The sequence below is a fragment of the Loxodonta africana genome, chromosome 3, assembly GCF_030014295.1.
Source record: "Loxodonta africana isolate mLoxAfr1 chromosome 3, mLoxAfr1.hap2, whole genome shotgun sequence".
NCBI lineage: Eukaryota > Metazoa > Chordata > Mammalia > Proboscidea > Elephantidae > Loxodonta > Loxodonta africana.
Genome location: NC_087344.1, coordinates 175,092,536 through 175,119,454, shown reverse-complemented (window position 1 = coordinate 175,119,454; position 26,919 = coordinate 175,092,536). Strand labels below are relative to the sequence as shown.

Sequence of the window (26,919 nt, the reverse complement as noted above, 5' to 3'; positions counted from 1 at the left end):
GAAATATTAAATGACTCAAAGTTAGATCTGCTTATAATTAATATATTATTTCAATCTGTAAAATTACTGCTCAATTCTTGGTAGAAACAAGAGCATACAACTTAGATATCTATTCAAACTGAATTCACATTGGAAACAGGTTTTATAGAGATTCTTCTAAATTAAAATAGTTTAATTGGAGAAGGACATTTTTCTAACAGGAACATGCAAGACACATATATATTGAATAATGAGGAAAATAATGTCTTCACCTCAAAGGCAAAATTTCTCTATGAAAAAAACTTAATTTTCAATCAAGAATATGGATACCTAGAAACATATATTAAGCACAGTTTTTAATAAAAATAGATTCAAATAGACTAAGGTCATATACATATAAAACCCATTGCCATTGAGTCGATTCTGACTTATAGTGACCCCTATAGGACAGAGCAGAACTGCCCCATAGGGTTTCCAAGGAGAGCCCAGTGGATTCGAACTGCCCATCTTTTCATTAGCAGCTGTAGCTCTTAACCACTATGCCACCAGTGTTTCCGAGGTCATATATATACTAAAAAAAAACTTTTTTTTTTTTTTTTAGATAGCATGGAAAATTCAGCACAAACACAACTAGAATTCTAATATACATATTTTTAATACTAAAGGCAACTTATTTTGAACTCTCTTCTTATTTTATTGGATAAAACTCCAATTATATCCCAAATGGACATCTCTTGGCATTTCAACTAAACACTGTTTAATTTAGTTAATTGCCAGCAAAGTAACTATTGACCACCAGCCTATTAGAGAATCCAGTGAACTCTATTAACAATAGCAATTTAAATGACAAAGTTCACAGAGACATATATTGTGGCATGTCTAAAACCCACCCCACAGCAACATTAATTACATCATTAAGGAAATAAAAATTAAATCCTAAATTTAATTACATATTAAATAGACACTAGTGGAGATTGAATATGATCTACCGAGTAATTTTTCTCAAGTTATGGTCAACCATTTTGAAATAAAAATATTGGATTTCTATAATTACTTGCTGCCATCTGGAAGTAAAACAAATGAGGTGTGCTGATTGATTTTAAACTTTACAATTTTAAAATTTAACAGGATTTGTAGAATTATGTGTATCTTTAATGGATTGTAAAGGCAAAAAGCAATATATAAAGGCAGAAAGGTCTGCTTTTAAAAATGGATAACCTAACAGCATCTTAAATAAGATCTGGAATTCAGGGCTTTATATAAACCTGTACCAAAGTAGCCAAAACACTTTCAATCACGTCTTTCTCTTGTAGGCAGAAGTCTCTTCTAACCCCCCATAATTATCTCTTTTTGAATTCTTTCCAAATGGAGACCAGCCAGATTAGTTGTGGAATAATGGTGGAAATACAATGCTCACCTCCTCAGGCACTAAACTATGTCTTTTTCTTAGAACTTATTCAGGAACCAATAAAAACCTATCTTTATATCTTTGAAGAGATGATTCTCCCTTCTCACTATGGAATTTTAAAGGTGCCTTGAAGACAGGTAAAGAAGAAAGAACTAGTTGGAATCATTCAGAGGACTGTACGCATAACAACATAGCAGTGATGGAATGATTTCAATTTTGACCTGTGACTAGGCTATACTGTTTGAGAAGAAAGGGTCTTCTGGAAATGCTATAAAGTCTGTTCTTACTTAGACTGTTAGAAGTTTAGTGGCATCGTAAAAACTTGTGCTAGAAATGTAGAATATATGATAACCATTAAGTGAAAAAACAGCCCTGGTAGGTCAGATGATTAAGCACTCAGCTGCTAACAGGAAGATTCTAGGTTTGAACCCACTCCGCTGCTTTGTAGGTGAAAGAAATGGTATCTACTGCCATAAAGATTACAGCCAAGAAAACCTTATATGGCAGTTCTACTCTGTGACTTGGGGTCTCTGTTCGAAAGCAACTGCAGGGAACTAACAAGTGAAACAAAGATTAAAGTAACAAGTATTGGGGAGTCAGTTTTTTTTTTTAATTCTTTTATAGAAGATTATCTTTCCTTTATTTAATTCTCCTTTTCATCCTTTGTAAAAAATAATTTTAATTGTTATTACAAAAGCCAGTTGCCATCGAGTCGATTCTAACTCATAGCGACCCTATAGGACAGAGTAGAACTGTCCCATAGAGTTTCCAAAGAGCACCTGGTGGATTCAAACCGCTGACCTTTTGGTTAGCAGCCGTAGCACTTAACCACTACACCACTAGGGTTTCCAAACTGTTACTACAGATAAAGCATTACATATGTCTAAACATCTAACTATTTACAAGTTAGGAAGATAATGTTACTTGATGAAAAATCAAACCCATCATAATTCTAATATTGGTTACTCTTTTATTTAAATTTTATTGCATAGCTTCAGATAGAATAAACTTTTGATGATGGTATTACTAAATTTTAATGTCTACGTTATACATCTCTCACTTCTTCAATATATGAAGGTAATGCAATGCTTAGCCAAGCATGTAACCAGCTGAATTTTTAAAATGTATTAGAATATGTTATTCAGAGAATACAAACTAGTAAAAGTTACAGGTTGGAAAAAATCACACTCAAATTTATAAAAGAATTGTCATATTCATTAGTCTAAATTAGAATAATAAATTTTCCAATATCATAAATTATTAATGGAAAATGAAGTAGCATAAAGTACCACACATACGTTTGATAGTCTACATTGTACTTTATGCTCTGTATTTACTGGCAAATAATACTGCATTCCTATCTCATAGAGACAGAACATTGATAGATCAATTATTGTAATCCATATTTGTAATAAAATGACATAACGTATACAGTTCAAAATTAATATGAGGGTTGCTTGCTAATTTAATTAACTAGTTATTTATATGTATATACATATATACGGCTAGTTAAGTTATACATATATATATATACGTACATATGTACATACATACACTGCCAGAGAATGGAATCTCACTATTGAAGTATTACTGTAATTCGAAGTTAGGGAAAAAATAGAGACCTGACAGTTATTAAAAAAAAAAAAAAAAAAAAATTTTCATTGTGAAATGTTCAATATAGAAACCTGTAAGAAATGATTTCTATTACTGAATTGTCCAAGCAGATTTCCATGGAGCATCGATTATAGAAGTGTGCTGTGTTTCCCAACAAAAGCTTCTAGAAAAAGCAAGTTTGGCTTCCAACAGCATATTAGATATATGCATCAACAACTAAAATAAAAAAGGTAAGTCCATTTCTAACTGTATTTAAGATTAGAAAATGGATTATTTGCTTTAAAATAACTCAGCTTGTTTCATGTGATAGCATTAAAACATGGGATTAAAACATCTCAGTATGATGTGTTAAGAATGCATACCTTCATTCTTCCAAAAATCAGACCCACATCTGTTATTCAAAAGAATAAGCCTTATCTTTTTTAAAATGGAAAAATATAAACCTCATCAATCATGCATAACCCGCCCCAAAAAAACCCAGTGCACATGTACACCGAAATGCTACACATTTTAATATTAAAATACTACATAACCTCTCAGATGTAAAAACACTGAACCTGTTAGTCATTTTAGCTATATTCTTGGAATTAAAAAAAAAAAATGATCATAAGGAAATAAAAAGAATGAAGCACTTGAGAACTGTGAAACATGCAAACACAAATATCCAGATAATTTCCCTTGCCTTTCTCTTATTTTCCTTCCTCTTGGCTTCATGATATTTTACCCTACTTTAAAAAGCAATAATATTACTTCATGGAAAAGATCAGTGCCAACAGAATTCACATCATATCTGAAAAAATTGATGTCAAAAATTTTATTTCAAGTATTTGGACTATGAAATCCAAATTGGATTCGTATGCATGAATAACAATAAATTATGACACAAGATCTTATCCTATTGTAGAAAGTAAAACTCAAAAGGTGGCACCTTATAGTATATTTAGAAGAGAACAAAAATGCTATTTGAGCTGCTTTCAAAACATAAGGATAGTTCTGACATTTCCAAACATTGATCCTTTTAAAATTTAATATTCTCCATCTTGAAAAAAATGAAATCTAGAAGTATAGTTTTGTTTCCAACCAAAGCCTAAATCTCTGCCAGTCTAGCTGCATTTTAATTTCCAGCAAATTCCACAACAAAGGCATTTACCTAGAATTCTGGACAAAGGCTACACTGCACTATATTTCTTATTTATTGAGATAATGAAGTCTGACATAGATATATGTATTTTTAGTCTGAGGGAGAATGCAGTATAATTTCATTACGGTGATTTTTCTTATTAAAAAAAAATACCCTAGAAGAATGGGTTCACACTTGAATTTCAAATAAAGTGCAAATAATGTCACTTTTTAACCTTCATGAATTGTCAAAAGCCTAGAGAAATGGCAAGTACACTGCAAGATACGTAGCCATTGTCTTGAAGCAGTTTTAATTATTTAAAGGCTGAGGGCAGAAATACAACTTCTAGAAATTTTTTTTTTTGCACCCCCTAAAAATGTTTAACTACTTTATTTGAAGTTACTAAAAACAGAGATAACTCAGTTATATATTGTGTATATAAGCATACGCCATTTTAAAAAAAAAAAAATTAAAAATGGCGTATGCTTATATACACAATATATAACTGAGTTATCTCTGTTTTTAGTAACTTCAAATAAAGTAGTTAAACATTAATAACTTCAAATAACAAACTATTTAAAAAAGAGGAAAAGAACAAAAATCTTCAAATCATTCTTATTAGAGCTATTAAATAAAAAGTACAGTTTAATTAAAACTGAATAAATAGGCATATATATTTTTAAAGGCAAGGCTAGTCCATAACTCTGGAATCAGAAAAGTTGCCCCACATCGCGCTTCTCACCTCATCTATCTGAGGCTCCTGAGCCTGCGCAGCCTTGGGCGCTGAAGAGTCGCAGTCTGGACTGTAATGCTCACAGTAGTCATACGCTGCTTTGGGGTCACCTGTGATCAACAACTGCTGGATGTCCCCCTGCCAAGAAACAAACATGGATGTGGTCAGCATATCCAAACACACGTGCGCCTAGAGCAAACTTTGGCAATGTGTAGTTTATGTTTAAACACCTAGAGGAAAAAAAAAAATTAATTATAGTTCAATGTTATGAACAGTCTTAGAAGATTAAGAGAGAAACTCACACATATTTAGAAAATTACCTGTTAATATTAAGCTGTTATTCTATGCTCTTTTGTGGTTTGAAAAGTCTACACTATAGACACACATTTGTTAAAACTCAGTTCTAGGAGGCGGGGCCAAGACGGCGGACTAGGTGGACGCTACCGTGGATCCCTCTTGCAACAAAGACTCGGAAAAACAAGTGAATCGATCACATACATAACAATCTACGAAATCTGAACAACAAACACAGACTTAGAGACGGAGAACGAACAAATACGGGCAGACAGAGACCGTTTTCAGAACTAGGAGCCAGCATACCAGGCAGGTGACCTTCGGAGCCTGATCTGGGGCAGAGCCCAGGGGGGCAGACGGCACAGACAAGGGGCCCAGCCCTACCCCCCCGAACCCATCCTGGGAGGGAGTCTAGCTGGTTGGCGCGGGCGGCGTAGCGGCGCAGCCGGTGGGAGAAGCACCTGGGAGGTAGTGACAGATCTTGGAGCGGGGAGAGCAGCGTCCCGGCCGGGGAGCCGTCCCGCCGGGAGTTTGGCGGGAAGCGGGCGTGGTGCGAACAGGGGGATCAACTATATTTCCCTAAAGCGACCCCGGGGCAGGGCCCACACGTTCGTGTGGGGGACGCCCATCCAGTGCGCAGGTGCAGCACGGCGCACCAGAGGGAGAAGTCCCCGGAAGTGACTGGTCTTAGAGTAGGGAGAGCAGCGTCCCAGCTGGGGAGCCGTCCCGCTGGGATTCTGGCACGCTCTGGCGGGGCGTGAGTGCGGGGTCCAGTTATATTCCTCTGAATAGACCCCGCGGGCAGGCCCACCTGGTCGTGCGGGTGACGCCCACCCAGTTCTCGCGAGCGATGCGGCTCACCGGAGGGAGAAGTCCCCGGGAGGAAGTGACAGGTCTCGGAGCGGGGAAAGCAGCGTCCCAGCCGGGGAGCCGTCCCGCTGGGATTCTGGCGGACGGGGGCGGAGCGTGAACGTGGGGATCAGCTCTATATTCTGTGGTACTACACTCCTAGCTCTCTGATGCCTCCCCCACCCTCCCCAGGCGGCTCCATTAACATCCGAATAGCCTGAGCCAGAGAGAGAATTCAGATAGGAATCTGCATTTTTTTATAGCTGATTACCTGGAAAATCTAGTTTCCCAGTGATGGCTCGGAGACAGCAGTCCATATCAAACCACATAAAGAAACAGACCATGACAGCTTCTCCAACCCCCCAAACAAAAGAATCAAAATCTTTCCCAAATGAAGATACAATCCTGGAATTATCAGATACAGAATATAAAAAACTAATTTACAGAATGCTTAAAGATATCACAAATGAAATTAGGATAACTGCAGAAAAAGCCAAGGAACACACTGATAAAACTGTTGAAGAACTCAAAAAGATTATTCAAGAACATAGTGGAAAAATTAATAAGTTGCAAGAATCCATAGAGAGACAGCATGTAGAAATCCAAAAGATTAACAATAAAATTACAGAATTAGACAATGCAATAGGAAGTCAGAGGAGCAGACTCGAGCAATTAGAATGCAGACTGGGACATCTGGAGGACCAGGGAATCAACACCAACCAAGCCGAAAAAAATCAGATAAAAGAATTTAAAAAAATGAAGAAACGCTAAGAATCATGTGGGACTCTATCAAGAAGGATAACTTGCGAGTGATTGGAGTCCCAGAACAGGGAGGGGGGACACAAAACACAGAGAAAATAGTTGAAGAACTCCTGACACAAAACTTCCCTGACATCATGAAAGACGAAAGGATATCTATCCAAGATACTCATCGAACCCCATTTAAGATTGATCCAAAAAGAAAAATACCAAGACATATTATCATCAAACTGGCCAAAACCAAAGACAAACAGAAAATTTTAAAAGCAGCCAGGGAGAAAAGAAAGGTTTCCTTCAAGGGAGAATCAATAAGTTCAGACTACTCAGCAGAAACCATGCAGGCGAGAAGGGAATGGGACGACGTATACAGAGCACTGAAGGAGAAAAACTGCCAACCAAGGATCATATATCCAGCAAAACTCTCTCTGAAATATGAAGGAGAAATTAAGATATTTACAGATAAACACAAGTTTAGAGAATTTGCAAAAACTAAATGAAGACTGCAAGAAATGCAAAAGGAGATTGTTTGGCCTGATGAGCAATAATATCAAGTACCAGCACAATACAAGGTCACAAAACAGAACGTCCTGATATCAACGCAACTCAAATAGGGAAAGCACAAAAACAAACAAATTAAGATTAATTCTAAAAAATAAATAAATAAACAAAATAATACACATAACAGGAAATCATGGAAATCAATAGATAAACGATCACAATAATCAAAAAGAGGGACTAAATATAGGAGGCATTGAACTGCCAGATGGAGAGTGATACAAGTCGATATAGAACGATACAAGTTAGGTTTTTACTTAGAAAAATAGGGGTAAATAATAAGGTAACCACAAAAAGGAATATCAATTCCATAACTCAACAAAAAAGCCAAGAAAAACGTAACGACTCAGCAAACATAAAGTTAAACATTATGAAAATGAGGATCTCACAAGCTACTAAGAAAAACATCGCAGCACAAAAAAGCATGTGGAAAAATGAAATGACCAACAACACACATGAAAAGGCATCAAAATGACAGCACTAAAAACTTATCTATAATTACGCTGAATGTAAATGGACTAAATGCACCAATAAAGAGACAGAGAGTCACGGACTGGATAAAGAAACACGAGCCATCTATATGCTGCCTACAAGAGACACACCTTAGACTTAGAGACACAAACAAACTAAAACTCAAAGGATGGAAAAAAAATATATCAAGCAAATAATAAGCAAAAAGGAAGAGGAGTAGCAATATTAATTTCTGACAAAATAGACTTTAGACTTAAATCCGCCACAAAGGCTAAAGAAGGACACTATATAATGATAAAAGGGACAATTGATCAGGAAGACATAACCATATTAAATATTTACGCACCCAATGACAGGGCTCCAAGATACATAAATCAAATTTTAACAGAATTGAAAAGTGAGATAGACACCTCCACATTTATAGTAGGAGACTTCAACACACCACTTTCAGAGAAGGACAGGACATCCAGTAAGAAGCTCAATAGAGACACGGAAGGCCTACTTACAACAATCAACCAACTTGACCTCATTGACTTATACAGAACTCTCCACCCAACTGCTGCAAAATATACTTTCTTTTCTAGTGCACATGGAACATTCTCTAGAATAGACCACATATTAGGTCATAAAACAAATCTTTGCAGAATCAAAACATCGAAATATTACAAAGCATCTTCTCAGACCACAAGGCAATGAAGCTAGAAATCAATAACAGAAAAACTAGGGAAAAGAAATCAAATACTTGGAAAATGAACAATACCCTCCTGAAAAAAGACTGGGTTATAGAAGACATCAAGGAGGGAATAAGGAAATTCTTAGAAAGCAACAAGAATGAAAATACTTCCTATCAAAACCTCTGGGACACAGCAAAAGCGGTTCTCAGAGGCCAATTTATATCGATAAATGCACACATACAAAAAGAAGAAAGAGCCAAAATCAGAGAACTGTCCCGACAACTTGAACAAATAGAAAGTGAGCAACAAAAGAACCCATCAGGCACCAGAAGAAAACAAATCATAAAAATTAGAGCTGAACTAAATGAATTAGAGAACAGAAAAACAATTGAAAGAACTAACAAAGCCAAAAGCTGGTTCTTTGAAAAAATTAACAAAATTGATAAACCATTGGCTAGACTGACTAAAGAAAAACAGGAAAGGAAACAAATAACCCGAATAAGAAACGAGAAGGACCACATCACAACAGAGCCAAATGAAATTAAAAGAATCATTTCAGATTACTACGTAAAATTGTACTCTAACAAATTTGAAAACCTAGAAGAAATGGATAAATTCTTGGAAAAATGCTACCTACCCAAACTAACACATTCAGAAGTAGATCAACTAAATAGATCCATTACAAAAAAAGAGATTGAAACGGTAATCAAAAAACTTCCAACAAAAAAAAGCCCTGGCCCAGACGGCTTCACTGCAGAGTTCTACCAAACCTTCAGAGAAGACTTAACACCATTACTACTGAAGGTATTTCAAAGCATAGAAAAAGATGGAATACTACCCAACTCATTCTATGAAGCTACCATCTCCCTGATACCAAAACCAGGTAAAGACATTACAAAAAAAGAAAATTTTAGACCTATATCCCTCATGAACATAGATGCAAAAATCCTCAACAAAATTCTAGCCAATAGAATCCAACGATATATCAAAAAAATAATTCACCCTGATCAAGTGGGATTTATACCAGGTATGCAAGGCTGGTTTAATATCAGAAAAACCATTAATGTAATCCATCACATAAATAAAACAAAAGACAAAAACCACATGATCTTATCAATTGATGCAGAAAAGGCATTTGACAAAGTTCAACACCCATTTATGATAAGAACTCTTACCAAAATAGGAATTGAAGGAAAATTCCTCAACATAATAAAGGGCATCTATGCAAAGCCAACAGCCAATATCACTCTAAATGGAGAGAACCTGAAAGCATTTCCCTTGAGAACGGGAACCAGACAAGGATGCCCTTTATCACCGCTCTTATTCAACATCGTACTTGAAGTTCTAGCCAGGGCAATTAGGCTAGACAAAGAAATAAAGGGTATCCAGATTGGCAAGGAGGAACTAAAGCTATCACTATTTGCAGATGACATGATCGTATACATGGAAAACCCTAAGGAGTCCTCCAGAAAACTACTGAAACTAATAGAAGAGTTTGGAAGAGTCTCAGGTTATAAAATAAACATACAAAAATCACTTGGATTCCTCTACATCAACAAAAAGAACACCGAAGAGGAAATAACCAAATCAATACCATTCACAGTAGCCCCCAAGAAGATAAAATACTTAGGAATAAATCTTACCAAGGATGTAAAAGACCTATACAAAGAAAACTATAAAACTCTGCTACAAGAAATTCAAAAGGACATACTTAAGTGGAAAAACATACCCTGCTCATGGATAGGAAGACTTAACATAGTAAAAATGTCTATTCTACCAAAAGCCATCTATACATATAACGCACTTCCAATCCAAATACCAATGTCATATTTTAAGGGCATAGAGAAACAAATCACTAATTTCATATGGAAGGGAAAGAACCCCCGGATAAGCAAAGCATTACTGAAAAAGAAGAAGAAAGTGGGAGGCCTCACTCTACCTGATTTCAGAACCTATTATACAGCTACAGTAGTCAAAACAGCCTGGTACTGGTACAACAACAGCCACATAGACCAATAGAACAGAATTGAGAACCCAGATATAAATCCATCCACGTATGAGCAGCTGATATTTGACAAAGGACCAGTGTCAGTCAATTGGGGAAATGATAGTCTTTTTAACAAATAGTGCTGGCATAACTGGATATCCATTTGCAAAAGAATGAAACAGGACCCATACCTCACACCATGCACAAAAACTAACTCCAAGTGGATCAAAGACCTAAACATAAAGACTAAAACGATAAAGATCATGGAAGAAAAAATTGGGACAACCCTAGGAGCCCTAATACAGGGCATAAACAGAACACAAAACATTACCAAAAATGTTGAAGAGAAACCAGATAACTGGGAGCTCCTAAAAATCAAACACCTATGCTTATCTAAAGACTTCACCAAAAGAGTAAAAAGACCACCTACAGATTGGGAAAAAATTTTCAGCTATGACATCTCAGACCAGCGCCTGATCTCTAAAATCTACATGATTCTGTCAAAACTCAACCACAAAAAGACAAACAACCCAATCAAGAAGTGGGCAAAGGATATGAACACACATTTATCTAAAGAAGATATTCAGGCAGCCAACAGATACATGAGAAAATGCTCCCGATCATTAGCCATTAGAGAAATGCAAATTAAAACTACGATGAGATTCCATCTCACACCAACTAGACTGGCATTAATCCAAAAAACACAAAATAATAAATGTTGGAGAGGCTGCGGAGAGATTGGAACTCTCATACACTGCTGGTGGGATTGTAAAATGGTACAACCACTTTGGAAATCTATCTGGCGTTATCTTAAACAGTTAGAAATAGAACTACCATACAACCCAGAAATCCCACTCCTCGGAATATACCCTAAAGATACAAAAGCCTTCACACAAACAGATATATGCACACCCATGTTTATTGCAGCTCTGTTTACAATAGCAAAAAGCTGGAAGCAACCAAGGTGTCCATCAGCGGATGAATGGGTAAATAAATTGTGGTATATTCACACAATGGAATACTACGCATCGATAAAGAACAGTGACGAATCTCTGAAACATTTCATAACATGGAGGAATCTGGAAGGCATTATGCTGAGGAAAATGAGTCAGAGGCAAAAGGACAAATATTGTATAAGACCACTATTATAGGATCTTGAGAAATAGAAAAAACGGAGAAGAACACATACTTTTGTGGTTACAAAGGGGGGAGGGAGGGAGGGAGGGAGAGGGCTTTTTATTGATCAATCAGTAGATAAGAACTGCTTTGGGTGAAGGGAAAGACAACACTCAATACAAGGAAGGTCAGCCTAATTGGACTGGATTAAAAGCAAAGAGGTTTCTGGGATAAAATGAAAGCTTCAAAGGTCAGCGGAGCAGGGGCTGGGGTTGGGGGAACTTGGTTTGAGGGGACTTCTATGTCAATGGGCAAAATAATTCTATTATGAAAACATTCTGCATCCCACTTTGAATTGTGGCGCCTGGGGTCCTAAATGCCAACAAGCGGCCATCTAAGATACATCAATTGGTCTCAACCCACCTGGAGCAAAGGCAAAGGAAGAACACCAAGGTCACACGACAACTAAGAACCCAAGAGACAGAAAGGGCCACATGAACCAGAGACCTACATTATCCTGAGACCAGAAGAACTAGTTGGTGCCTGGCCACAATCGATGTCTGCCCTGTCAGGGAGCACAACAGACAACTCCTGAGGGAGCAGGAGAGCAATGGGATACAGACCCCAAATTCTCATAAAAAGACCATACCTAATGGTATGACTGCGACTAGAGGAATCCCAGAGACAATGCTCCCCAGAACTTCTGATGCCACAGGACAGGAACCATCCCCGAAGACAACTCATCAGGCATGAAAAGGACTGGTCAGTGGTGGGGAGAGAGATGCTGATGAAGAGTGAGCTAATTAAATCAAGTGGACACTGGAGACTGTGTTGACAACTCTTGACCCGGAGTGGGGATGGGAAGATAGAGACAGAGGGAAGATGGCAAAATTGGCACGAAACGAGAGACTGAAAGGGCTGACTCAATAGGGGGAGAGCAAGTGGGAGAAGGGAGTAAGATGCATGTAAACCTACATGTGACAGACTGATTGGAATGGTAAATGTTCACTTGAAGCTTAATAAAAATTAATAAAAAAAAAAAAAACTCAGTTCTATGCATTCGCAGCTTGCTGGGGATAGTAGAGGACAAATAAAATTTAAGAAATTGGTTTAGAAAATAAGTAAATGAATTTTAAAAGTGTAAATATATAAAGACTGTCATGTTATTCCAATATTAGGTAACTAAAGAGGCACAATTAACTTAAATTGAATCATTATTATTAGGCAAATTCACGTGAAGATTTTTTTAGAAAAAATATAGATTCATTTATTATAGTCTGTTAGAGGAATCGGTATCCAAAGTGAAAACTCCTCCTTACAAAGATGAATGATAAATGCAGAGACCCAGAGAAAAGAAAATTATAAGTAAAAAAGTAAGGGTTTTGTGCATTTTTATTAAGAAAAAAATGGAGCATCTAACCATGTATCAAAACTCACTTATTTAGAAATCTGTATAATTTTAATACAAAGACAAAGATTAGAAGTATTTAATAATAGTATTTTCTTAAGAGTTTTACTTCCAACAGCTTCTGGAAACTGTGTAAACAAGGAGACAATTCTCATGTTCTGCTCTTGAGGCAATACGACTGTTTCCACATGGGAAACATATGTTCAACATGAAACTAGTTTGATAAAAGTCTGGTGGTGATCTTATTAATTGAGAATTACACCCAGGCCCTGAGAAATGGCTGCACTGACACTTGTTTGACTTAGAGATTCAGGTCCCCCTAAGTTTGAGCACATGTCTGATTCACAAAAGATCTGACTTCATTCTGAATAATTTCTAAGTTTTTCCAGCTTTCTATAAACCCTATCAACAGGAATTGTTCAGGGCCTACATGAAGATATAGGAATAAATTATAAAGTCTCTAATATTGAGTACTAAGAAAGGATCCATAAGACATTTCTACCACAGCATTTATTTATTCATCAACAAATTTTATTGAGAAATTATTATACACAAAGCATTGAACATAGTACCTGCAGAGGTAAAAACATAAATTTGATATAATCCCTGTCGTTTGGAGAGTGCAATTCAGTGGTTAAGAATATTTAAGCTTTAATAAAAGGCAAAATAAAATATGTAACTTGAAAAAGATACAAGCAAAGTGCTATGAGAAGTGGAGCAAAAGGGGTATAAATAATTTAATTCTAGCATCAATCCTTTATTATATACTTGTGAGCTGGGTGATTATTTTTATTTGCATATTCTTTCTTTTTTCTAAAAGTCACTTCTCATTCTCATTGTTAGAGTTAGCATTTATTCATATGGATCATAAACCACTATTTTCATTCCTATGTTTCATTTCTTAAAAAAATAAAATAAAGCAGCTTTATTGATTTACATATCATAAAATCTACTCCTCATGTTGGCTTTTGGTACATTCACAGAGTTGTTTAACTATCACCACTATCTAATTTCAGAAAATTTTCATCACCATAAAAAGAAACCCCATAACTATTGGCAGTCATTTTCCATTTTACTCTTTCCCAGCCTCTGCAGCCACCAATCTATGTTTGGTTTCTATGGATTTGCCTATTCTGGACATTTAAAATCAATAGTACCATATGGTACCATACAATGTGTAGCCTTTTTTGACTAGCTTCTTTCACTTGTTGTTAGTTGCCACTGAGTTGGTCTCCTACTCTTGGTGACCCCCACACATGATGGAAAGAAACGGGGTCCAGACCTGCACCATCTCCTTGTCTGATTGCAGATTGGACTGTTGTGAACTATAGGGTTTTCACTGGCTGATTTTCGGCAGTAGGTTATCAGGCCTTTCTTCCTAGTTCATCCTAGACTGAAAGCTCCACCCAAACCTGTCCAGCATCATAGCCATACACAATCTACCACTGAGAGACAGGTGGTGGCTGCATAGGAGGCACACTGGCTGGGAATCAAACCCAAGCCTCCACTTAGCAGAATGTTTTTATAGTCATCCATGTGGAAGCATGTATTAGTACTTCATTCCTTTTATTGCCAACAAATATTCCATTGTGTGGATATACCACATTTTGTTTATTTATCCATGCGTTGCTGGAGATTTGGGTTATTTCTACTTACTAGTTATTGTGCTGTTGGTTTTATATATGTCTTATATCTTTTTAATTACTATATTTCTCAAATACTGACTTCTTTTGTGCCAAACTGATATTTTTTTAGTGTACCATTTTTATCCTCTTGCAGTTTTTTTTACTGTATTTTTTAGAGTTATTTTCTTAGTAGTTGCCCAACATTTTTCAGATCAATACCAATTTTCAATGTTAGGCAGAATTTCAATATTATGTAAAACTTTGCTCCTGTATACTTCTGTACCTTCCCCTCTCCTTTGCTATTCCTGTTATACAAATTACGTAAGTTCATCAACACAGTTTAATAATTGTTGCTTTATGCAATTGTATTTTAAACCAGATGAGAGAAAAGTGCCACAAACAAAAAAAAATTCTATTGTCCTTATATTTACCTCTGTAATTGCATTTACTAGTCCCCTTTACATCTTTGTATGGGTTTTACTTACTGTTCAGTAGTAGCCTTTCATTTCAGTCTGAAGAACTTCTGTATTTCTTGTAGGGCAGATTTAATAGTGACAATTCTGTTTTCGTTTATCTGGGAATGCCTTAACTTCTCCATTTTTTGATGGATAGTTTTGCTTGATATAGAATTTTTGGTTGGCAATATTCCCCACCCCCCCCCACCACCCCCAGTACTTTGAATATGTCACCCCTCTGTGTTCTGGTCTCCATGGTATCTGATGAGAAATAAGCTTTTGATCTTAATTAGGACCACTTGTACGGGATGAGTCACTTATCTCTTGGTACTTTGATGATTCTCTCATTGTCTTTGTCTTTTGATTGGTTGATTCATCATTTGTCAAGGTGTGCATCTCTAAGTTTATCCTACTTGGAGTTTTTTTTTTTTTTTTTAATCTTCGGTCTGTAAATTAATACGCTTCATCAAATTTGAGAAGTTTCTGGCAATTATTTCTTTGAATATTCTTTCTGCCCCTTTATCTCCTCTCCTTCGAGTACCCTGATTATGTTTGATGGTGTACTTGATGGTATCCCACAGTTCTCTGAAGCTCTGTAAATTTTTCTCCATTGTCTTCTCTTTCTGTTATTCATACTGGATAATGTCAATTGAACCATCTCAAAGTTTACTGATTCCTTCTTCTCTCAGCTCAAATCTGCTATTAAGTTTCTTTAGCAAATTTTTCATTTCAGTTATTATACTTTTCAGTTCCATAATTTCTATTTGGTTCCTTGTTATAATTTTTCCTTTATTGATTTTCTGTGTTAGATGAGAAATCATTCTTGTACTTTCCTATAGTTTATCAGTCATGGAGTTTCCTTTAGTACTCTGAACATGTTCATAATTGCTGATTTAAAAGTCTTTGCCTAGTAAGTTCAACATGTAGGTTTCACAGGAACAGTTTCTAGAGATTTCTACCCCCTTCCTTTTCTTTTTTTGTACAGGTCATACTTTCCTGTTTCTTTGTCTGTCTGAAATTTTTGTTGACAGTTGAATATTTTCAATAAAATAATGTGATAACTCTGTGAATCAGATTTCCCACCCAATGTTTGTTGTTGTTTCTGTTTTTGTTGTTGTTGTGTTGCTGCTCTTTATTTGTTTAGGGACTTTCCTGAAGTAATTCTCTAAATTTCTATGCTTTATTGCCTTTGGCCACTGAGGTCTATGCTTAGTTAACTTTGTGATCAGCAAATGATTGGACAGAGATTCCTTAAATACTTTGAGCCAAGAGGCTTTGTGTGTGTGTTGGAGCATTACTTTGACACTCCAGCAGTTTACGACTCTGCCTTAGCCTTCATTTCTTGAGGTGCAGAGTCTCCAAGTCAGTCAGGCATAAGAGATTAGGACCTTCTCAGGTCTTTCCTGGACATGTACAGAGAGGCCTTTAGGGTCCCAGAAACATGTTGGAGCTTTTCAGAGCCCTCAATGGACATCTCATTTCCAAGCTTTTCCCTTTCTATATTTTTGTACACCTCTTGTTTGTCCCATATCCATACTTTTAAATGAATATTGTCAACCAAATGCTAAAGATGTTCATCTGCAATGTCTCAGTATCACCAGAAAAAATGATTAAAATTAGAATGTTAAAAATACACATCCACCAATAAAAATTTCACCAATGTGCAATATTGCAGTACTTAGTCATTGCTGTGATTGATATTGTTAAATTCAAATTTCTCCACTGATCTCTCAGATTCTGTTACATTTCTTCAAGTTATTTAGTTATTTCATTCATTCATTCATTGAAAAAGTGCTTAAAAAGCACAGCTCACATGGTAATACGTTCAGAAACACCAAAGGAAAAAAGGAAAGACCTACTCCATTTTCTGGTTAAACAAGAAATAAAGCAGAAGCAGCAAGATATCCATCCAGAGAATTATGTCCCTTATAATGGCCATACTATTTTTAGTATTATATATATATATGTTTATTTATTTTAACATGTCATGAGATAATATACACAGTTTATCATACAAATTAAAATTTTCTGAAGATCTTTTTCAGTAAATAAATAAACATCTCTACTCTTTGTCTTATGGCTACTGATTTTAAGCATGCTCAGAGAAAATTAATATAAGTTCTCAAAATTTGTTGGTGACCCTTCTCAAACACCAACTGATCAACTGAGAGCAGCAAGTAGCTGCAATTGAATTATTAGAAATGAATAATATCAAATAACAAAGAGAAGTTATAATGCTCAATTCTTCATTCTGTTGTTTCAAAATGAAAATCTTGAGATATCATTTAATATTTGGAAAGTGTTTACTTAATACCATGACTGAATTTTTCTAGTTTTTGCCATTAACTACTTGGAAACGTGCAAGTCGCTTCACCTAATTTATCATTGGTAAAATGAATGCATTGAGAGATCATCTCTAAGGTCCTTTCTAGGACTAAAAATTCTGGAATTCCATACTAAATTTTATAGAAAATATAATGAACCAACCGAAGGTGTTGCTGAAACACACAAAAAAGTTGCCTATCATATGCAAATAGTATTTTTTTAAACTAATTTTGAGAAAAATACGAAGACGTTTCCTAAGTACTTACTATTCTACTAAAGGACTTGGCCACATTAAGTAAAATCCTGCCAGGTTTTCCACTATAAATTCTTATTCCAAGTGTTTAATATTCAGCCATAAAATATAATACTGGCAAGAACCTGAAAAATTCAGTGAAAACCCCAATGTACTATTTTCTCAGAAGGCAATTTTATAGTCTTTTATGTTAATCATATGACATATGTAGTGAGACAGCCTGTAGATAAACAAAAGCATCCTGACAGGTTGAAGGAACTTTAAATATTTAGATTCAATAATGTCATAAAAATGCTCAAAGCTGGAAAAAGGTGAAGTTGCCAAGTGAAGTTGGCATTCGTAGCACACCAGGCATGAAAAAGGCATTTTCCTCCTCTAGAGATCTACAAAGCCAAGATTAAAGTGGACTTGATGCAATTACCTTGCCATAAAAGCCTTGTCAGCTGGCTCTATACTATAGCATTTGCCTACAGCACAATGAGCCTAGAGGAGGAAAGCAAAGTTAATGCAAGAAAAGAATATAGAAACTATACAGATTAGGTTCTTCTGAACGTCACATGCATTGCAAAAGAATCTTATCACATTTTCAAGTAGTAGCATACTCTCCCTTCTAAACTAAAAAATAATGCACATGTGGTAAAAAATTTTTTATTTTTTAGAATACACACACGCATGCATGCGTTTATTTACACATATGTACATGTATGTAGTTATATGCTTATACATGCATATATACATATTTATGTGTATATGTGCATATATATATACATATACCCATACCACACCCATTGCCATTGAGTCAATTCCAACTAATAGTGACCCTCCAGGACAGAGTAGAATTGCCTCATAGTTTCCAAGGAGCGGTGATTGGATCTGAACTGCTGACCTTTTGGTTAGCATCCAAGCTCTTAATTACTGTGCCACCAGGGCTTCATATATACATATATATTTAAACATATTTATATGTAAATATATGCATTTATATGTATAAATATATTATATATATTTAAAACTTCTGTAAGTCCTAGATATTTCTATTTTCTGTGCTGTGAATGTAATTACGTATGCTCTATGAAATATACAAGTTAAATTATCTTTTGGTGTGTGTATAAGGCATCACATTTATTGAAGATGTGGTACATGAAATTAGTCTAATATCTTAAAGCCACATGTCAATGGTAAGTGCCTGAATTTTCAGATACAACTCCTTCTCCTTTGTGAAGTCAAATCAGTATATGGTTGAAGTCAGTTCCCAGCCTGGGTTGGGCTGTACAGAACAGCAGCTGACTCTAAAGTTTGAGCAACAGAAACCAGGCTCCGATTAGCTGTCCTGTGCTGCTCCATCTGATCAAATCATTTGACCTGTTAACGGATACTGTGCTAGGGACGTAGAGCACAAGGCAGGCAGCAGACATTCAAATAAAACAAAACATACAATGCAGTTGTTGGACCAATTGCTCAACTGCAACTGAAAAACAAGGGTCTCTCTTGAATGTTGGTGAAGGAACAAGGAACAGTACAATTTCATAAAGTTTTCAATTCTGCTCTGAATATTGGGAGATCTAAACTTTGAATATTAAAACTTAGACATTTCTTATATTCGAAGAGAATAATTTACTTGTGTTAAGATCTGAACAGAAGACTCCAAATATCTACTGACTATCTCATTAACCCTGGTGGTGTAGTGGTTAAGAACTGTAGCTGCTAACCAGAAGGTCAGCAGTTCAAATCCACAGAAGGCAGTGGGTTTCTTTTGGTTTGGGATGTATCTCATCCAATCTCAAGACATTTCTAAAATTACAATTTTCGTCTCCTCTAATCTTGAACTAAATCACACAGTTACTGTTTTGTCCTATAAAATAATCTAGCCTACAAGGTTTCTCTAGAACACTCCTGTCTCCATTTATTTGCAAGATATGCATATAGTAATGGGAACATTATGAGAAAATAGGAGTTAGGTAGATGAAGAAAACGTAAAGGAAAATCATATTAAAAACAGAATAAGGATCTTAGACAAAACTTTTGAGCAGTGAAACAATATAGCAAATTCAGAGAAGTATACTTAGTGCTACATTGTTTGAAGGAAGGCTTTTATGATGATGGTAGGGAGTGAGGGTAAAGAGTGGAAAGAGATAAAGACAGGAAAAAAAAAAGCAAGGAATCAATTATCAAAGGTCTTGTGTTGAGCTGAATCCTAAAAGTTGCAGAGTACCATTCAAGGACTTAGAGCAACAGAGCAAGTTGATCAGTGTTGCATTTTAACAAAATCCTGCTGACACTATAGGTGGGCCAGATGACTTGGAAGCAGGCAGTCTGGGAGCAGAGGAAACTGTTAGGGTTCTACTGAAATGAAAGGCTGCGATACTAAATCAAGTCAGCAGTAGAAGAAAATAGAATAAAGGAGGCATAGAGTAGAAATGGAGGCCCTGCATGATCCAAATGATTAATGCACTCAGCTGCTAACCAAAAGGTTGGAAGCTCAAATCCACTCAGAGGTCCCTCAGACGGAAGGCATGGTGATCTACATCTGAAAAATCACCCATTGAAAACTCTGTGGAGCACAGTCCCACTCTGACACACGTGGGGTCCACAGGAGTTCGAATTGACCTGACAGCAACTGGTTGTTGAGTAGAGATATTCGGGGGAAAAAATGGCAAAATTTGGAAACTTGACTGGATGTTGGTTATAGAGTGGGATGGGTGGCAAGAAAAGGTAGAGGAAAGTGCCTCAGAGATGAAGCATAGAGGGATTCTGTAGCTCCTGGCATGAGCAATGGTAGGATGGCAAAACCATTTACTCAAATCAGAAAAACAGAAACAGATGATTTGGGGATCAACCTCTTAAGTTTAAAAAAGTGAATAATAATGCTAGTCTCTGGAGTAAGTTCTTTTATTATTATTAAGACAATAGGCTTCATTGACTTTTGAATTGTGTCCCTCTGCCTACCGTCAATTTGTGTCACTGACGTTAAGTTCAGTTACAAGAATCAAGAAGAAAGAGCAGAAAAATTTCTTTTTAATCTCACAGTCCATGCTTCTTTCACTGCAGCAACCTCACAACAGTTTATCATTGAAAACCAAGGACAAAGTAACCTTATATTTTATCTGGCCTGAGACGCCCTGGTGGGTCAGTGGTTAAGAGCTCAGGCCGCTAACCAAAAGGCCAGCAGTTCAAATCCACCAGCTGCTCAGTGGGGCAGTTCTATTCTGTCCTATTGGGTCGCTATGAGTCAGAACTGACTCGACAGCAATGGGTTTGGTCTTTGGTTTGTTTGCGTTAATGCTAGTCTCTTTTTATTTATACTTAATTGTTGCCTTTGTGACAGAATAGAAAACATTGATGAAAGAAGTATTTTTGTCTATAACAGAGAGAATAACTATATCTAGCTGCTAGAATTAAGTAGATACTGGCTGATTTAATTTGGAAATGTCTAAAACTCATAGTAATCAGAGGTTATAATACACCTAAAAGCATTCACCATATTTAAATTTCTCTCATTCAGTTTCAAAGGGACCAAATTTAAGTACCTTTACTGAAGGTTTAAAAAAGTTTATCAAGTTAAATTATGCTAGAGTTGATACTGAGTTTAGATAACATTTATATAACTTTTTAAAATGTATTTTCACTATGCTAGTAAAAAAGTTAAAACAATTCTTCGTTCTTCCATTAAGTCCATATGAAAAAAGTTATATTTTAATTCAAGGTAGAATATGTATTTTGATTAAATAATTGTGAATTTGTATCCTTTAGACATGCACACACATCACATTCCTATATATATATCATAATGATATTTTACATCCTTTGATTTTATCTGTTCATATTAATTTAAACCAAGAGTAAAACAACACACATAGTTCTTTAAAAAAATTCACATGTAAACATTTAAATTAAAAATGTGAAAAACTACGAAGAGATGATTCTGAAATTACAAAGGATTCTTCATTTGGCACAAGAATTACTCAGGTTTCTTTAAATAAGTAACATTTAAAATTATGTGCCACCACAATTTGATACCCCTCCAAAACTAAAATATATCTGCTACCTTTTACAAGCACCTATTGCCCAAAATAACGTTAACTGAAAAATCATGTTTGGAAAACTAAAAGTGTTTTTGCAAACAAAATGGGGATCATTTGGAGACCCTATTTTAAAAAAATAACTTAAAAAATATTATTTACATGAAACGAAATATCAGGTATCATCTGAAATTTTTAACTGGTGTTTTAACACCTAGACTGAGAGGACTTCTTTTAACTAATGTTACTGTAAAGGTCAAAATATGACCTTGGCATGTAGGTATGACTTCTACTGCCTGTCGCACAAAGTTAACAGCAGAGTTTGACATTTCCTTTATATTCTATGCCTTTTGCCTTGGCAGGAGATTTTGTACTTAATTTTTTAAAGTATAGCCTTTGGAATATTAAAAAAGAAACAATATATGATTTTCATCATTTCATAAAGAGTTTAACAATTACTCCATAACCCAAGTAAGTAAACTAGATATTTGGGGCTCATTTATACATATCAATGTAGAATCACCTGTTTTTGCTGCCTATTTTTAAGTCGTCAGAAAATGGAAATAAGCAATTGGTAGGGATATTGCTACACGTTCATTATTCTTGTTTTTGTTTTCAGTCAGTTCTGACTCATGGTGACCCCATGTGTTACAGAGTAGAGCTGCTCCGATAGAATTTTCTTGGCAGTGATCTTAATGGAAGCCAATTGCCAGCCCTTTTTCTCCATGGCACCACTTGGTGGGTTCAAGCTCTACTCAAAATGATACTGTCCCAGAAATAACAGAGTTTCTGTTGTTTTTCCAAATGTTTGAAAAACAAATATTCCAAAATATTCCCTTATTTTTATTCTACTACACTTCCTTACTATATAACAATGAAATATTTAATGAATTGTAGTTTTAGTAAATAAAAACTGGGCATTTTGTGAAATAAATAAAGCCTAAGAGGATTTTTTAAAATAGGCATATACACTATAAAGTACTCGATACAGCCTTTACTTTTTAGTTTTGAAGAATAAAATATTTTCGTAGTGTCAATATGAAAAAACTTTTCTCAGTTCAGGATACAGTCGGTTTGTGATGCATCTGTTGAACAGTGAAAGATGGAGGACATGTTCAAAGTTGAAAGATTAGAATTCCCTATTGAATTGGGAGCATTTGGAAGGAGCAGTATTTCTCTTGAAGGCAAAGCCAAACCTGATATACAACATTCCTCATTTCAGGAGGGATCTGTGCTCTACTGTTATAGAACAAGCTACGTTTTTCCGCAACATGTGTTTCCTTTTTTATATATTAGCACTAATGATATTTTTTGTTCATAGGCACAGGTACACTGTAAGTCAGAAAATAATAAATTTCTTCTAAAAATACAATTTTAGCAAAGCATTATGCTAACATTATGGATAGGGCGGACAGGAATAAAGTAAAGCAGACCTAAAACCTACCCTGAAATGGTTTATAGCCTGGTAAGGCAGGAAAATTAGTTATATATAACTGCATAATATATCCCACTGCCGTCGAGTCGATTCCGGCTCATAGCGACCATATGGGACAGAGTAAGTGCCTGGTGGATTTGAACCACCAGCCTCTTGGTTAGCAGCCATAGCACTTAACCACTATGCCACCAGGGCTTCCACATAATATATAAGAAACATATTCTTTTACTGCATGATAATTATGAAAAAGAAAGACCTTTGGAAGGGATAAGGAGACAACTTTCCTCTGGGAAAACCAGCGGAATTATCCAGAAGGAGCCTAGAATATATGAAATAATTATAAAAAAAAAAAAAGTGTCCAGCTTGTTTTAAAACAGGAATATTTGGTATTCTCTTTTGGCTCCCTGAAACCTATTATTCACACTTCCCTCTCCTACTCTGTGAACAAAATATTTGAACCCTATAGCCTGCATCACCAGACTGCCTTGCAGACCAGCGTCCAGGATAGACAATGGAAGTTACCCAGTAAGCAGGTACAATGGGACGGATTAACCAGTAAGCAAGGTTATGCACAGGCTTACAACAAACATGGGTTTACCACATCTTTGATGTGGTGAGAAACAGGTGAAATTGTACGCTACAGATTAATAAGTAAGCACAAGTAGGCCTGTGCATACCTTGCTTACTGGGTAATTGTAAGAAACTGGGTGATTGTGAGAAAACTGGAGAAAGACCATATATTTGAGGCCCCTGAAATAGCAATTGGCATGTCCCTTTTATACATACTAACTTTAAGCATTCTGATGATCAGTAAAGTGCAGTGTCTGGGATCCTTTATTTAACAAGTCAATCGATCGTATTTGATTAAATTCACTAGAACACAAACTTCACAAGGCAGGGAGTTGATCTGTTTTGTTCACTGACGTACCCACAGTTCCTAGAACAGGTCTACACATCTTGTTAGGTTCCAACAAGTCGATTTTGACATATAGCGAACCCTTGTGACAGAGCAGAATTGCTCCATTTAATCTTTATGGAAACAGATTGCCAAGTCTTTTCTCCCATGGAGTGTACATGTAGATTCCAACCACCGACTTTTGGTTAGCAGCCAGGCACTTAACCTTTGCGCCACCAAGGCTCCACATAGTAGGTACTCAGTAATTGTTCATTCAATGAATGAATCATGAAGGCAATTAATTTGTTCATGGCTCAAACCAAAAAAAACCAAACTCATTGCCATCGAGTTAAATCTGAATCATAGATCACTGCCCTGACAGGGAAAACAGCAGAGAATTCCTGATGGAGCAGGAGAATAGTGGGATGCAGATCCCAAATTCTCAGAAAAACACCAGCTTAATACTCTGAATGAGACTGGAGGGACCCTGGAGGTCATGGCCCCTGGACCTGTTATTAGCCCAAGATTAGAACCATTCCTGAAGTCAACTCTCCAGACACGGATTGGACTAGACTATAAGATAGGTAATGATACTAGTGAGGGGTGAACTTCTTGGGTGAAGTAGACACATGAGACTATGTGGGCAACTCCTGTCTGGAGGTAAGATGAGAAGGCAGAGGGAACAGAAGCTGGCTGAATAGACACGGGGAATACAGCGTGGACAGGAGGAATGTGCTGTCTCATTAGGGGGAGAGCAGCTGGGAGTACATAGATAGCACAGTGTGTATAACTTTTTGTATGAGAGGCTGACTTGATTTATAAACTGTCACTGAAAGCACAATAAATTAATTAATTAAAAAATTTTTTTGAATCATAGAAACCCTATAGGACATGACTGTAACCTTTTTGGAAGCAGGCTGCCACATCTTTCTCCCACAGAGAGGCTGATAGATTGGAACCCCTAACCTTTCGGTTAGCAGCCGAGCACTTAACCACCACACCACCAGGGCTCCTTGTTCACAGTTACAAGGCTCTATTTCAACATTTTCAAATTACCTGTCTTATGTTCTTCAAAGAGATACGCAAAAAAATAAATACAAATGTAAGCAGTTTTAAAATGGTAAAGCATACACAAATAAGGTATTCTATTATGTTACATATAATATTTGAGGATGATTAAAGGAGAACACAGCTTTGAATGGCAGACTTCTAGACAATGTGTATTTCAACACTGTAAAATATAAGACATGTTGCTGTGGAATTCATTTGTATGTTGTTCCAAAAATAAACTCCAAAAAAAGTTCAGTTTCAGGAGTCTGAAAGTCATTATTCTATAAGTCAGCTCCATCAGGAAATAACGTAATAGGAATAAAAAAAAAAAGACATGTAGCTAAGCAGTTTTTAGTATGTGCCCCTATAAAAGTAATAGCTTAGCAAAATTCTATACTATTTCCATAAACTATCCCCTGAGCACTAAAACTTCTGTTCACATTTGATATTAGAGCTTTATTGAAAAGCACGGTGGGTCTTGGTGGAGATTTTTAATTGCATATCCAGGACCACAGTTGACATTATACTGTAAACATGGCATAAATTTCTCAAGAAATAACTGCCATTATCAGAAGATTAATTCAAAACCTCTATTTCCTGTCTACTCAGGCTTCTGAATTTAACAAGCCATACACTCTCATCAGTTTTTTTTTTCTTTTCCTAACATTCCATACAGTCAATGACTCTTCTCAACTATTTTGTGTGGTAAAGGAAAGCTGCCAAAATGCTTAGAATTCTAGTTTAATTGAAAAATGCATCAGAGATTGGATCTGAACCACAATTTCAAGGAAAGAATGAGAGTAACCACATAATCACAGACAGGACTGCTGCTCACACTGCCCTTATATAGTGCGGCATCCCCCAAACCAGCTTAAGAAGCCAATTTTAAAAACATCAACAGTGGTCCCACATAACTTGCTTGTATTACGAATTCAGCAAATATTTACCAAGTGGCAGACAAAATGCCTGAGGCTGTATAAAACACTCCCCAAAAAGTACACATTTATCTTTTACCTTCTAAATTACCAATGTTAAACAAGGCTTCTTACTGAAGGTTAACTACATATAAGCTCTGTTCTTCAAAAATAATAATAATACAATAAAAGGATCGAAAAAGGCTAACAGACTTTGCTGCTTTTTCTTTTTTTTTGTTATCCAAAAACCCAAAACCAAACCCACTGTCATCCAGTTGATTCTGACTCATAGTGACCCTACAAGACAGAGAAGAACTGTCCCAGAAGGTTTCCGAGACTGTAAACCTTTAGGGAAGTTCACTGTCACCTCTTTCTCCCATGGGGCGGCTAGAAAGTATACTTATTCATTTATTAAAAAACTTTATGTGTCAGGCACTATTCTAGACACTGTAGATATAGTAGTGAACAAACACACAGCTCCTACCCTCTTGGAGCTTAAACCAAAAACCATTTGCCATTGAGTCAGCTCTTATTCATGGTGACCCCATTTGTGTCGGAGTAGAACAGTACTTCAGAGGGCTTTCAATGGCTGGTTTTTTTTGAAAGTAGGTCTCCAGAACTTTCTTCTGAGATGCCACTGGGTGAATTTGAACTGCCAGCCAACCTTGTGGTTAATAGCCGTTTGTGCCACCTAGGAACTCCTCCTAGAGTTCACATTACAGGAATAAGAAACATCTAATATGTCAGAAGGCTAAAAGTGATTTTAAAAAAATACAAAGCAAGATAATGGAGACGTGTCAGAAGGTGGAGTGCCATGTTATAAAGTGCGACGAGGGGAAGATTTCACTGAGAGGGACACTGAGATACCTGAGAGAAGTGACGGAGTAAGAAATAAAGGTATCTGGAGAGAGCCTTCCAGTCAATGAGGCCAGCAGATGCCCAATCCTCATGGTGTGTGCATGCTTGATATGTTCAAGGAAG

The 26,919-nt window shown here is 36.2% G+C and overlaps 1 protein-coding gene across 2 annotated transcripts in view; it reads right to left on the bottom strand.

The window, feature by feature from the left end:
- COL11A1 (collagen type XI alpha 1 chain) overlaps window positions 1-26,919 on the bottom strand; it is a 258,624-nt gene that overhangs the window by 168,821 nt on the left and 62,884 nt on the right. For both annotated transcript variants that reach the window (XM_064282480.1, XM_064282479.1), the window contains exon 5: window positions 4,864-4,992. In XM_064282480.1, the coding sequence (XP_064138550.1) occupies window positions 4,864-4,992 (129 nt within the window). The remainder of the gene's footprint in view (window positions 1-4,863; window positions 4,993-26,919) is intronic.